This window comes from Anomaloglossus baeobatrachus, chromosome 5 (genome assembly GCF_048569485.1).
Source record: "Anomaloglossus baeobatrachus isolate aAnoBae1 chromosome 5, aAnoBae1.hap1, whole genome shotgun sequence".
Classification (NCBI taxonomy): domain Eukaryota; kingdom Metazoa; phylum Chordata; class Amphibia; order Anura; family Aromobatidae; genus Anomaloglossus; species Anomaloglossus baeobatrachus.
Genome location: NC_134357.1, coordinates 417,780,175 through 417,793,712, shown reverse-complemented (window position 1 = coordinate 417,793,712; position 13,538 = coordinate 417,780,175). Strand labels below are relative to the sequence as shown.

General features: G+C 45.9%; 1 protein-coding gene across 2 annotated transcripts in view; it reads left to right on the top strand.

Moving 5' to 3' along the window:
* The window catches only part of MRC2 (mannose receptor C-type 2), a 166,809-nt gene that overhangs the window by 105,712 nt on the left and 47,559 nt on the right, over positions 1 to 13,538 (top strand). The window contains exons 15-18 of one of the 2 annotated variants that reach the window (XM_075350287.1): positions 704 to 842; positions 6,108 to 6,140; positions 6,268 to 6,428; positions 9,696 to 9,763. In XM_075350287.1, coding sequence (XP_075206402.1) covers positions 704 to 842; positions 6,108 to 6,140; positions 6,268 to 6,428; positions 9,696 to 9,763 — 401 coding nt within the window. Of the gene's footprint in view, positions 1 to 703; positions 843 to 6,107; positions 6,141 to 6,264; positions 6,429 to 9,695; positions 9,764 to 13,538 lie in introns of both variants that reach the window. The other variant, XM_075350286.1, reaches the window with a different exon arrangement.

Here is a 13,538-nt window from a genome sequence, read left to right as displayed (position 1 = left end):
GAGAGAGGAAGAGAGTTAGTTACTATCCCGGGCAATGCCGGGTACTACAGCTAATAAATATATAAACATAATTTGTTCTTCTCAAACAGATTATAAAAGATCTCTGGGGATAATCTTTATTTTTTCTATATTGCTCCTTTTTTCCACTGTAACTGGGACATCTATAGGAACTCCATTTACAGGAGAAAGCAGTCCACTACAGTGACACTGGCAGAGTTGTTCGAGGTTGCTAGGCCCAGCAGCTCTGCCATGATGGGCAGAGACCCAGCAATCATGTGATCGCTAAGTGCTACAGAAGCATTGGCAGTGCCTATGTTTTTGTTTACTGGATAGCACTCACTGGGCACCATGTAGGTGGCAAAAGAGGAGACAGAAGCTGCTTCTATCTCCTCCCTAGTAGGGTTTTTCGATTGTGTCTGACAAGCGGGTACTGTACCCCCGCCTCTGCTAAAGTGCAGTATCTCTAACCCTGCACACTATATTTACAAAGTTGAGGTGTTAAAGACCTAAACAGCACAAATATACAAGCTTCATGATCAGACTACACATGGTTGGTTTGCAGTCTGTTACATAGTCAGATAGGTGTGCATTGCTGCAATGTATTAGTCGGCTTCAGACTAGAGAGAGCAAATGGTGTAGCTGAAAAACTGATGATGGCAAACATTACAGCCAATCTTGTGATGTAGTTTGTTTATCTTTTTAGTATATATACCACAACTTTGACCGCAGCAATCAGGATAATGATGACATCCGGAGATGCGCAGTGTTAAACCTCTCATCCCTGCAGTGGGTGGCCCTCGAATGTGAGTCACAGACAGACTGGATCTGCAAACTTCCCAAAGGTATAGGCCATGAATTATTCATTGAAGCATTCTGTAAGGCTTGTAATAAAATGATGGTTAGTTTTATTTGTCCACAGGGTGTGTAAGTTATTGCAGCCGCATTTACTTAAATGGAGTTGAGCTGCAATACCAGACATGAATACTTACCAGCAGTGGCGTAACTAGAGTTTGATGGGCCCCGGTGCAAAGTTCGGACCTGGGCCCCCCCTCTATGTACACCGACACTTTGGGTATGGGATAATGATGCTGATACTTGGCTCTTTCCCTCAGCATCCAGCTTCCCTATGTTCTGATATCCATCTTGTCATCGGCATCCAGCTTCCCCATGCTCTGCTATATGCACATCAGAGCATGGGAAAGCTGGATTCTGAGAGATGTATAGCAGAGCATGGGAAAGCTGGGTGCTGAGGGAAAGAGCCTTTTTCCCTCAGCACAAAACGTTCCCATCCCCGCTTGTATCTTTGTCCCCCCTTGTATATAGTTCTCCAAATACTATAGTGGCCCCCACATAACATTCCATATTGTATAAAGGGTCCCACATAACCCTTCATATATTAGAATGCACCTCCATAGTCCTCCATGTATTACAATGCATTTCCCATAGTTCTCCATGTATTATAATTCACCCCATAGTTCTCCATATATTATACTGCACCACAGTCCTCCATATATTATACTGCACCATAGTCCTCCATGTATTATAATGCACCACAGTCCTCCATGAATTATAATGCATTTCCCATAGTTCTCCATGTATTATAATTCACCTTATAATCCTCCATATATTATAATTCACCCCAGGCCTCCATGTATGTTGCAGCCAGCCCCCCATGTATAATGCAGCCAGCCCCCCATGTATAATGCAGCCAGCCCCCCATGTATAATGCAGCCAGCCCCCCATGTTCCATGTATAATGCAGCCAGCCGCCCGTGCTCCATGTATAATGCACGCCCCCCCCACGATCCATCTATAATGCAAGCCCCCCCACCATGCTCCATGTATAATGCTGGCAGTCCCCCATGCTCCATGTATAATGCAAGCCCACCATGCTCCCTGTATACTGCTGGCAGCTCCCCCATGCTCCATGTATACTTCTGGCATCTCCCCCATGCTCCCTGTATACTGCTGACAGCTCCCCCATGCTCCCTGTATACTGCTGGCAGCTCCCCCATGCTCCCTGTATACTGCTGGCAGCTCCCCCATGCTCCCTGTATACTGCTGGCAGCTCCCCCATGCTCCCTGTATACTGCTGGCAGCCTCCCCATGCTCCCTGTATACTGCTGGCAGCCTCCCCATGCTCCCTGTATACTGCTGGCAGCCTCCCCATGCTCCCTGTATACTGCTGGCAGCCTCCCCATGCTCCCTGTATACTGCTGGCAGCCTTCCCATGCTCCCTGTATACTGCTGGCAGCCTCCCCATGCTCCCTGTATACTGCACTGATTTAAAAAAAACAAACAAACAAACAAAAAACAAACAAGTTTTTACCGCTCTCCTCATTCCCCCGCTGCTGTCCTCACATGTCTTTGTTTCCGTGCTGCTGTCCTCACGTGTCCTTGTTTCCCCGCTGCTGTCCTCACGTGTCCTCGTTTCCCTGCTGCTGTCCTCATGTGACGCCCTGGGCAAGCCAGGGGTCACAGGTAATGACACCACCACACCCTACACCCCGGATAGGTACACCGAAGCTACACAGAAATCCTTGTTGCCTTCCTCCAGGGGCTGATGTCCACACCAGGGGGTGGGCCAGGCGGTTGGCTCCGCCCACCGAGGAGTTCACAGCCCTGGAGGCGGGAAAACCAGGCAGATGAGTTTCAGTGAGTGAGAGTTAAGGAGTTGAAGTGAAGTAGTAGAGGAGTTAAGGTGGAAGAGAAAGTGACAGTGGAAAGCCTGAAGTTGGTCCGGGTGTGTGCCCCGGACTAAGACAGCAAGGTCAGCAGACGGCGGTGACCGTCTGCAGGAGAGGCTGATCGGAGGTTGCCGAAAGGACCGTGGACGGGTGGTGGCCCGGCGGTACCGGAACGGTATACGAAGAGAAGCCAGCACCATTGGCAGGGGCCTTTCGGATCCCGGCAAGGCTAGGAGTCGCCGTGAATTTTCCAAATCCGTCAGTGAAGGGGACCTCCTGGGTCTCCCAACAGTTAAGTCCCGATTGAAGGCAACAGTCCAACCGAAGGAGAGAGACACCGCCACCGCCAAGGCACCAGTTTCTCAGGGCCAGCGCCTGCGGGCAAAGAGGGGCTCCTCCAGCCCATATCCAAGCCGGGGAGCGGGTTACCGGTGGGAACCCATCGCTACCAACATAGACTTAGGTGCAGGAAAAGGGACCGTCACCGTCAACTACTGGGGAAAAGCAACATCAGCCGTCCGTGGGAACCGTCTTTCCAGCCATGTGTTTTACCGAGAACTGTGTCAACGTCTCAGGCTGAGTGAGTACCACCGTGCCGTTCGGCACAGCGCTGCCCCCGCGACCCTGCACCCCACCAGGCCCCGCACCTGGCCTGTGATCCCTCATCCTCCACCCCATCACTGGGCCCCGGGACAACCAACCCCTACCCACGGAGGGGAGAACTAACAACTCTGCTGCTCCCTGTCACCGCTCCCGGGATTCCCATACAGAGCAGCGGTGGTGTCCACACAATCACCACAACCGTGGGTGGCGTCACGGACAATAAACAATCCCAAAAACCAATCCCCTTTCACTCACGGGCGAGGAGCGCCGCTCGAGTCCCCGGGATCCGGCCCATCGCTCGAGCCACCGAGCAGCAACAGGCCGCAGCAACAGCGGCAGCCGGACCCGAGCAGTGGGAGAGCGCAGCGTCCCCTCCTCCGCCCGCAACACTCACGTGTCCGCGTTCCCCCACCGCTCCGCCCTCATCTCTCCTCCGCTCTCCTGCAGCTGCGTCGGCGTCCTCCCGCCCTGCGCTCTGAGTCTGAGCACAGCGGACGCACAGGAGTGACGTCACTGCGCAGGCACAAAGGGAGAATGAAGGAGCATGGAGCTGCACGGGCCACCCCACGCTTCTTCATTGTTGCTGTGCGTGATGACGGGGAAGGGGGGGCCCGATGCTGCCACTGCTGACAACGGCCAGGGCGGCCCACTGTCAGCGGCGGAGGCACCGGGTCATACAGCGGCCGCGTGGTCTGCGCCATATCAGCGCAGCTCCTCTCACAGAAAGGAGCTGCTTGCTGATCTGCAGAGCGGGCCCCTAAAAGCTGCCGGGCCCGGTCGCAGTCGCGACCTCTGCGACCGCGGTAGTTACGCCCCTGCTTACCAGCATTGCTGTTGGTAGTATAATAATACTGTTTAATACACTGTGTGCAGAATTATTGGGCAAGTTGTACTTTAGAGGATTTTAAATATCAAAGCTTAATATTTTTGGAAGTTGAAGTGGTTTTTTTTAGATTTGGCTATCTTAGGAGGATATCTGTTTGTGCAGGTAACTATTACTGTGCAGAATTATTAGGCAACTTAATAAAAACCAAATATATTCCCATCTCACTTGTTTATTTTCACCAGGTAAACCAATATAACTGCACAAAATTTAGAAATAAACATTTGACATCCACTCCATCCTCAACCCGATAAGGTCCTACAAGTTCATCTTTGATGATACCAGCCCATACCAGTACCCCATATCTACCTTGCTGGCGTCTGAGTCGGAGTAAAGCTCTCTGCTCTTTACTGATCCAGCCTCTGGCCCATCCATCTGGCCCATCAAGAGTCACTTTCATTTCATCAGTCCATAAAACCTTTGAAAAATCAGTCTTAAGATATTTTTTGGCCCAGTCTTGACGTTTTATCTTATGTTTCTTGTTCAAAGGTGGTCGTTTTTCAGCCTTCTTTACCTTGGCCATGTCCCTGAGTGTGACACACCTTGTGCTTTTTGATACTAAAGTAACGTTGCAGCTCTGAAATAGACCAAACTGGTGGCAAATGGCATCTTGGCAGCTTCACGCTTGATTTTTCTCAATTCATGGACAGTTATTTTGCGCCTTTTTTGCCCAACACGCTTCTTGCGACCCTTTTGGCTATTTGCCATGAAACGCTTGATTGTTTGGTGATCTCGCTTCAAAAGTTTGGCAATTTCAAGACTGCTGCATCCCTCTGCAAGACATCTCACAATTTTGGACTTTTCAGAGCTCGTCAAATCTCTCTTCTGACCCATTTTGCCGAAGGAAAGGAAGTTGCCTAATAATTAAGCACCCCCTTATATAGGGTGTTGATGTCATTACACCGCACTCCTCTTCATTACAGAGATGCACATCACCTGATTTACTTAATTAGTAGTTTGCTCTCAAGCCTATACAGCTTGGAGTAGGACAACATGTATAAAAATTATCATGTGATCAAAATACTCATTTGCCTAATAATTCTGCACACAGTGTATTTAATCCCCCCACTCCCTAAGCTAAACCTTTTGTCATATGGTACATAAACTCCACTCTTTTCTTGCCTAGGACAGGTCTGAATTTGTGGGGATTGCGTTTGAAAATTGGGAATAATCCAGTCCTGTAAGAAGTGGAGATGTTTATGGAGGAAAGCAGACATATTTTGCTAATAATTTATATCCCTTCTTAAAGGTTTATCCCCCCCCCACCACAAAAAAAACAAAAAATGATAAATGATACCCTATCCATAACATATTGGAGTACTTGTCCGACCTCTGGAATCCATAGTGATCTCAAGACGGGCAGATCTGAAATTCCAAGAAAGGAGCTCTGGTACTCACAGATAGCGCTCTGCAGAGCCCAATCTGAAATATATTAGGGGGCGTAAATTGGACTTTCGCACTATTTATTGTCTTTTGCATTGCCAGAAATAGTGGAACGCTGAATTCTGCTTTCTTTAGCAGTCTCATACACAAAAGTAGAGTAGAGTTTAAGCATGTACAACTCTGGTCCATTCAAAGTAGGGCTGCAGAGCCCCTTTCTTAGGATTCCAGAACCCCATTCTTGGGATTATTGGGGGTCCTTACTTTTGATAGGAAATAATAATAGTTTACCAATTCAGATGAGCAGTGTGGATGATAAACTGTAACATGGCTTATATCAGTATCTTCCAAACTGTGGCTGTGCAGTTGTTCCAAAGCTACACTCCACCGCATGCTAACAATTGTAGTTTTGCAACATCTGGAGTTTCGAAATCTTTACCTTCCATGCATATGGTTTGGTTTCCAATCACAAGATGGCAAATAGCCTTTATTCATTTTTTTACTGGTCTTTAGAATGAATGTATCCATAGCCTACTCTCTTGTTCTTTTATCTAGGAACGAGCATTAAAGAGCCAGATGTTCCGAAGGGTGAGCGTTCCTTCCATTATCATTCGTTACATCATGTCTTGTCTTATGTAGTGCATTGCTTTACTTTCTTCTTTGAGTGCTTGTATAATAGACTGTCTGCTATGCTGTGTCAATGTTTTCCCAGCAGGAAGCCCCGATTGGGTCAAATTTGAGAACGCAGAGTACAAATTTTTCGAACATCGCTCCATATGGCTGCAGGCTCAGCGGATTTGCACATGGTTTAGGGCTGAGCTGGTGTCTATTCACAGTCAGGCAGAGCTGGATTTCCTAGGGCAAACTCTACAAAAGGTAAAGAATATAACATTTCTGAGTTCAAAGATTTGTATTTTAATATGACTGCTCTGATAAACCCATCTTGATGGATAAGTACAGACTTTGAAGAAGGAATAGTGAATATATGCATAATTTGACTATTTGTAGTTATGAGACGATGAAAATAAAAAATTTACCTTAGAACCAGCCTTTATAATGACATGTGCCCAGTATTGCAGCTTAGTCTATGAAGAAAACTTCTGGACACCTTGTTTGCAAACATGAACAATGCTTCTGTAATAGGCAATCCAAAAAATATACCTGACGTTTCAGTCTGTGTTCCCAGACCTCCATGATCCACAAATTGCACTATTAAAGCCCCTTTATTCAACATCATATCATTTTTAAAGGGAACCTGTCACCAGATTGTTGCCTATTAAACCAAAATTATCACCTTTTGCAGCTCTCGGGCTGCATTCTATGAAGCTGCACCTTATTGCTGACCCCCTTTTCAGACCTCCAAAACAGCTTTATAAAATATTACCTTTTCGTATGCAAATTAGTTTGGTTGGCCAGATGGGCGGGCACTATTTCGCCTTCTGTCCCCCCTCCTGCCGCTGTTCGCCGTCCCCCAGTCTTGATTTGCATGGATGACGACGGCCCCATCATCCTCCGCGCTGATGCCGAAGTCTCGCGCAGGTGCAGTTAGCAGAGGCCACTTTCGCAGGCCTGTGCAGAAACTATCCCTCTCGCGTGCCGGTGATGTATTTGCGCAGGCTCGAGATTATGGGCGATGCTGTGCACGACCTCACCAGCGTTATCCTAGTACCCGCCCATAATCTTGTTTGTTTAATAGGGAAAAATCTGGTGACAAGTTCCCTTTAAAGGTTTATTCACTTGACTCACGTATTGCAGAGAATGCCCTCCCACTACCTTTTATCATATACTTCACCTATTAACATCCCAGATACTCCCCTACAAATATAGACAGACCCATCATCTTTTAGATTAAATCGGCCAATCCGGCATTTTTTTTTTATAAAACAGAAATACCAATAAATAATAACTTTTGGTGGAAGGAGGTTCTTGCAGCTCAAAAGGCCTGTCTGTACCCAAATATTGGAGAGTAGTGAAGTAGGGCTTTCAAAGCCGCGCCAATGACCACTATGACCGATAGTAAGATTAATGTTACTTTTTATTACATATTCAGGTCAACGCGTTTCTGGAGTCTCTGCTCCCTTCCTCAGGACATACAGGAAAAAGTACATCAAATCAAATTGAGATTTGATGTACTTTTTCCTGTATGTCCTGAGGAAGGGAGCAGAGACTCCAGAAACGCGTTGACCTGAATATGTAATAAAAAGTAACATTAATCTTACTATCGGTCATAGTGGTCATTGGCGTGGCTTTGAAAGCCCTACTTCACTACTCTCCATTATCAGCCGTCCTGGGTGCTGCTGCCGTTGACCTGGATTCCATGCATGCATAGTAGTTGTGACTGTCACAACTCTACTTGGTGAGTGTATTTTACCCTTATCACCCTATATCTACTGGCGTAAGACCCTATTGCGCTTTTTTTTTCCACAGTTCTTACTTCTTCCTGTACCCAAATATTGTAATCTTCGAACATGATGCAGATAAATTATTTATTATCATCACTACTAAAAGATTATCGCAATGCAACCTAACCATCTTTTCCCGAGAAAAAAACTCTCTGCAATCTAACAGTGCCACAACAATCGGAAACAAATTCAAAAACATGAGGCTCTTGGTGAACCCCACAGCCATCTAAGATTTAGGCCATTCACTCACGCACCATTGACCTTTAAAGTAAGCGCCCAAACCTGTACTGTTCAATGTATCGGTAAACAGATCAATATTCTCAACCAACTCCGTCATCAATAGAGGCTGATGCTGGGCGGTGACCCCAGCCTTGGTGGCAGCCAAGCTCTGTGAAGAGATCCTACCCATCGGCATAATCTGGCAAAATTAAGTTTCCCAAGAAATGATTGAAGGTTCCGCAATACTGCGACGCAGAGACACAAATGCTTTCTGTAGCAAATTGCAAGCAACTCGCAATTTGGCAATTTTATTTTACCGCATTATTTTATCACAACTCTAGTTGCACAGATGTTTTTGTCGCAAGATTTTTCTGAGAATTGCTGTTGCACTGTAAACCGATTACGTGGATGCAACAGCGCAGAGAAGGAAGACTCAGTTGTAACTTAAACAAGAAGTTTTTATTTAGCTAATACAGTTGATATGATACCTAAAACACACTATCACAAGTAAAGCAACAGTAAAGTTATAGTATATTGTTATACAATTCAATTACACCAATTTCACAATACCAGAAATTTGAACAATATTAACTTGCTGTTTACTATTACAACTCCTTGAGTATTAAACAAGTTCGGCTAACACGCTATAATTTAAAAATTACTACTAATGATATCTTATACCAAATACTTTAACTAAAGTACGTCACCATCTGTCTCATTGTCGCCACTATTGTCACTACTTTAACTCCAGTAAATCTCTCATAGGCCCTAACAGGATTTAACCACACTTCCCTCTAGGCACAAGTCCCGCTTGACGGGTATCTTATTAAGGTCATTACAGTGGCTGTCTTTATTCGCTGAAGCGTAGCCCCAGTCCCCACTTGGTACTGTATGTCTGGTCAAGAAGCAACGGCTCATAAAAACGGTCCTTATTCACAACCGGATCGATTCTCGCGTCTGGTATTTGGTCTCCTTCAGTGTTCGTCTCCTTCGTATTCGATCTTCTTTGGTATTTGGTCTTCTTCAGTATTCAGTCTCCTTCTGTATTCAGTCTTCTTTTTAGCTCAGGTCTCAATGTTCCTTTCAGCTCAGGTGTAGCTCAGGCTTCCTCCGAGATCCAATCATTCCTGGACCCTTCTACAGCAATGGTGGCTGTAAGCCCACTTCGCTGCCACACAACCTTTCTGATAAAGAATCTAGCACCAACTCCCCAACTGCGCTGTCAGGCCTTTAATATTTAGTAAGTGTGCCACAACTGTTGCCACAACTGTCACCTCATCTGGATCTCCTCTCTTCTCTTCTGTGGGGGAACATGTACTTCAATCTTCGGTTCCTCCTACTGGCATTCCCTCCACTCTTCTCTGTTGCTATTACCTTCGGCCAACAGATGGTGTTGTTTACTTGCATTGAGTTCTGCATCCTCTTACATTGTGACAAATTTTTCAGTGTAGACTTAAACTTATAGTTTAGTTTTCTTTTGGCATGTGTATTCTCTCATTGACTCCCTCTTCTTTTCTAAAAGTTCTCTCGCGGACAGGAGCAACACTGGTGGATTGGACTTCACACTTATGACAATGATGCAAGATTCAGGTAAATATTTTTTTTTTGTCTCAATCTGAAAATATTTATAGGTTTAGACATCCCAGATATTTAAGAATCATAGAATCGTAGAGTTGGATGTGACCTGACAGGCCATTGGGTCCAACTCCCTGTGAGTGCAGGTTTTACTAAATCATCCCAGCTATATGTTTATCCATACTAACTACCTCCCATGGTAGCCTGTTCCACTTATAGTCATATTTTCTAATTTTCATATATATTTAAGGTTGTGATGCAGAATATTATACTGCAAATTCTAATGACAAATTACCGTTATGCCTTCATTTTCCATTGTTTGCTTCTTCATAATAATATTAACTATGTTATACTAAGGGGTCTCTGGTGACTCCTTGCAGATGGGGGGGTTGGGGGATTGCAGTCATATTGCAGATCAATTGGGTAGTCTATCTCTATCCTTAATCCTATCCTTAACGTTAAGTCAAAGGGGTACTTCTCACATAGTGAGATCGCTGCTGAGTCACAGGTTTTGTGACGTACCAATGACCTCATTAGCGATTTCGCTGGGTATGACACTAAGCAGCGACCTGGCCCCTGCTGTGAAAAAGCTGATCGTTACACACTGTTCTGGTTCATTTTTTGCTTGTTGGTCTCCCGCTGTGCAACACGCATCGGCGTGTTTAACTGCGGGAGACCAATGAGCACCGACTGTGTTCTGTGTAAGCAGCGTACGCTGGTAACCAGGGTAAATATCGGGTAACTAAGCAAAGTGCTTTGCTTAGGAACCCGATGTGTACCCTAGCTACGTATACAGGGAGCCAGCGCTGGCAGCCTGTAAGCGGTGTACGCTGGTAACCAGGGTAAATATCGGGTAACCAAGCAAAGCACTTTGCTTAGTTACCCGATATTTACCTTGGTTATCAAGCGCAGCATCGTTACACGAGTCGCTGATGGCTGATGGCTGGTCACTGGTGTGATCTGCCTGATTGACAGCTCACCAGCGACCATGTAGCGACGCACCAATGATCCCTGCCAGGTCGGATCACTGGTGGGATCATTGGTGCATCTCTACGTGTGACCCCAGCCTTACCCTAAACCAATCTTTAGCCCTAACCCTAGTAAAGGATAGTAAAAAGAAGCATCAAAAACATGAAGCAGGTATTTTTATTTAATAAATTGCAAAAATTCAGTACATAAAGGATATACAGTATACAAAAAAGAAGTTACCTTTTGATGCATATTGCTACCTTAAATGGACATTGCTGTAATTCCACAGGAGAAACTTCTACATGCTGACACAGTGCAGGGAGGAAGATGACACCCGCACACCTGTGCAATCTTTTGGGGGAAACTTCCCCCTTCTTCCAGCTGTTCATCTGCTGTTATCTTGGTTGCTGATGCAGAGAGCAGCAGTCGAAATAGGTCTGTCATCAGATGTTGTGCTCTGTACAGGCACTGTGTGAGATGACAAAGCTCAGTTCAATGCACTGAGTGTTGTCATTTATGTTGTTACCTAGGTAGAGTGCAGCTGCCGATGATAACACCTACAGCGCTCTGCATAGTTAGTGCCGGCAGGAACTAACAATGCTGCTCCAAGAAGTCACTATTCTCTGCAAGAAATTCAATGTATAAAAAGAAGAAAGCTGCACAGATGAAAACAGTACACCACTATATAGAACAAGTAATTGAAAAATCTACAAAAACAGACAATTAAAAACATTTAAAAATATACACAAACAAAATAGGGGTGGGTATAATGATCCAAAATCAATCCCAGCAACAGGCAACAGAATAAAGACACCCAAAACCCCCTAGATGAAGAATAACCAATCAGTACATGGATAGAAAGTAAGTACAAATCAATTAAGTTTGGAGCAGAACAATCGAGGTTGTAGAGATCCATTGGCTCCTGCAATTCAATACATAGCGCCGGCCAAACAGCAGCTGAAAGCAGTGTGCACGTGACTTGCTGCGCATGGCCGTGACATCATGCATCCCCATGGCAAGCATGCTGATCTCAGCTGCCGTTCACTGTGCGGGCTACTGAGGAGGACGCTGCGCGACGTGGGAGCCAGGAAAGATGAGTAGAATGTTTGTTTTGGGTTTTTTTTGTTGCATGAGATGCAGAATGAGGACTATGTATATCAGGTTTAGGCCCAGGATGGTGACACATATACCAGGAAGGGCACATATGTACCAGAATGACATATTTACCAAGAAGATGGACATATTTACCAGGAAGTGGCCCAGGATGGGGACATGTATACCAGGAAGGGGCCCAGGATAAGGACATATATACCAGGAAGGGGGACATATTTACCAGGAAGGGGCCCAGGATAGTGGACATACTTACCAGGATGGGGGATATGGTTACCAGGAAGGGGTACAGGATGAAAGACATATATACTAGGATAGGGACATATATATCAGGATGGGCCCAGGATGAGGGAAATATTTACCAGGAAGTGGCCCAGGATGGGGATATATATACCAGAATAGGGGACATATATACCAAGATGGGGAACATAATTACCAGGAAGGGGACCAGGATGGGGGGGGCATGTAGACCAAGATGGGGGGTATGTAGACCAAGATGGGGGGCATGTAAACCAGGAAGGGGGGCATGTAGACCAGGATGGGGGGCATGTAGACGAGAATAGAGGGCGTATACACGAGGATGCGAGAAATTAGTACAGGATGGGGGACATTATTACACAATGAAGGGGAAGAGGGGGCAAAACGTATGTATTTAGAGGATTTAGAACGCTACAAGGACCCATACATCTGACCATCATGTGGGAGGCGTCCAGGTCTACATTTTGCAACGGGGCCTATCAGACTCTAATTATGCCACTATTTGTATCCATAGGTTATCAAACAATTTAATAGAGGCAGATGGCACAAAGGCATAAGACCTCAAGGTGTGCACAATAAAGTGCAAAATATAACCTCTGGATAAAGTCCAAAATGTAGCCTCTAAAATGGAGGATATTATAAGAGGGAGACATAGAGAAAGAAAAGAAATGCCTGTTGTTGATGTAAGTCCCCACACATATCACTTCCGCTTCGTAGCATCATCAGACATTTCTTTCTGTAAAGGTCGCTTTACACGCTACGACATCGCTCAAGCGATCTCGTTGGGGTCACGGAATTTGTGACGCACATCCGGTCGCTTTAGTGATGTCGTTGCTTGTGACACCTATGAGCGATTTTGCATCGTCGCAAAAACGTGCAAAATCGCTAATCGGTGACATGTCCCCCTATTCCCAATTATCGTTGCTGCTGCGTGTACGATGTAGTTCATCATTCCTGTGTGAGCACACATCGCTATGTGTGACTCCGCAGGAACGAGAAACATCTCCTTACCTGCGGCCGCCGGCAATGCGGAAGGAAGGAGGTGGGCGGGATGTTACGTCCCGCTCATCTCCGCCCCTCGGCTTCTATTCGGCGCCCGCTTAGTGACGTCGCTGTGACGCCGAACGAACCGCTCCCTTAGAAAGGAGGCGGTTCGCCGGTCACAGTGACGTCGCTAGGCAGGTAAGTAGTGTGACGGGTCTGAGCAATGTTGTGCGCCACAGGTAGCGATTTGCCCGTGTCGCACAACTGATGGGGGCGGGTACGCACGCTAGCGATATCGGTAACGATATCGCAGCGTGTAAAGCGGCCTTAAGTCTTCCTAGTACTAATATCCCTTGTGTTTGATTATCCAGGGGGCCTGAGTGTTTTTATTCTTTTGTATGTTGTTGGTGTTTATTTTGTAATATTATATCCACCACAATTTTCTTTGTGTAAATTTTTAAAAGCGCCA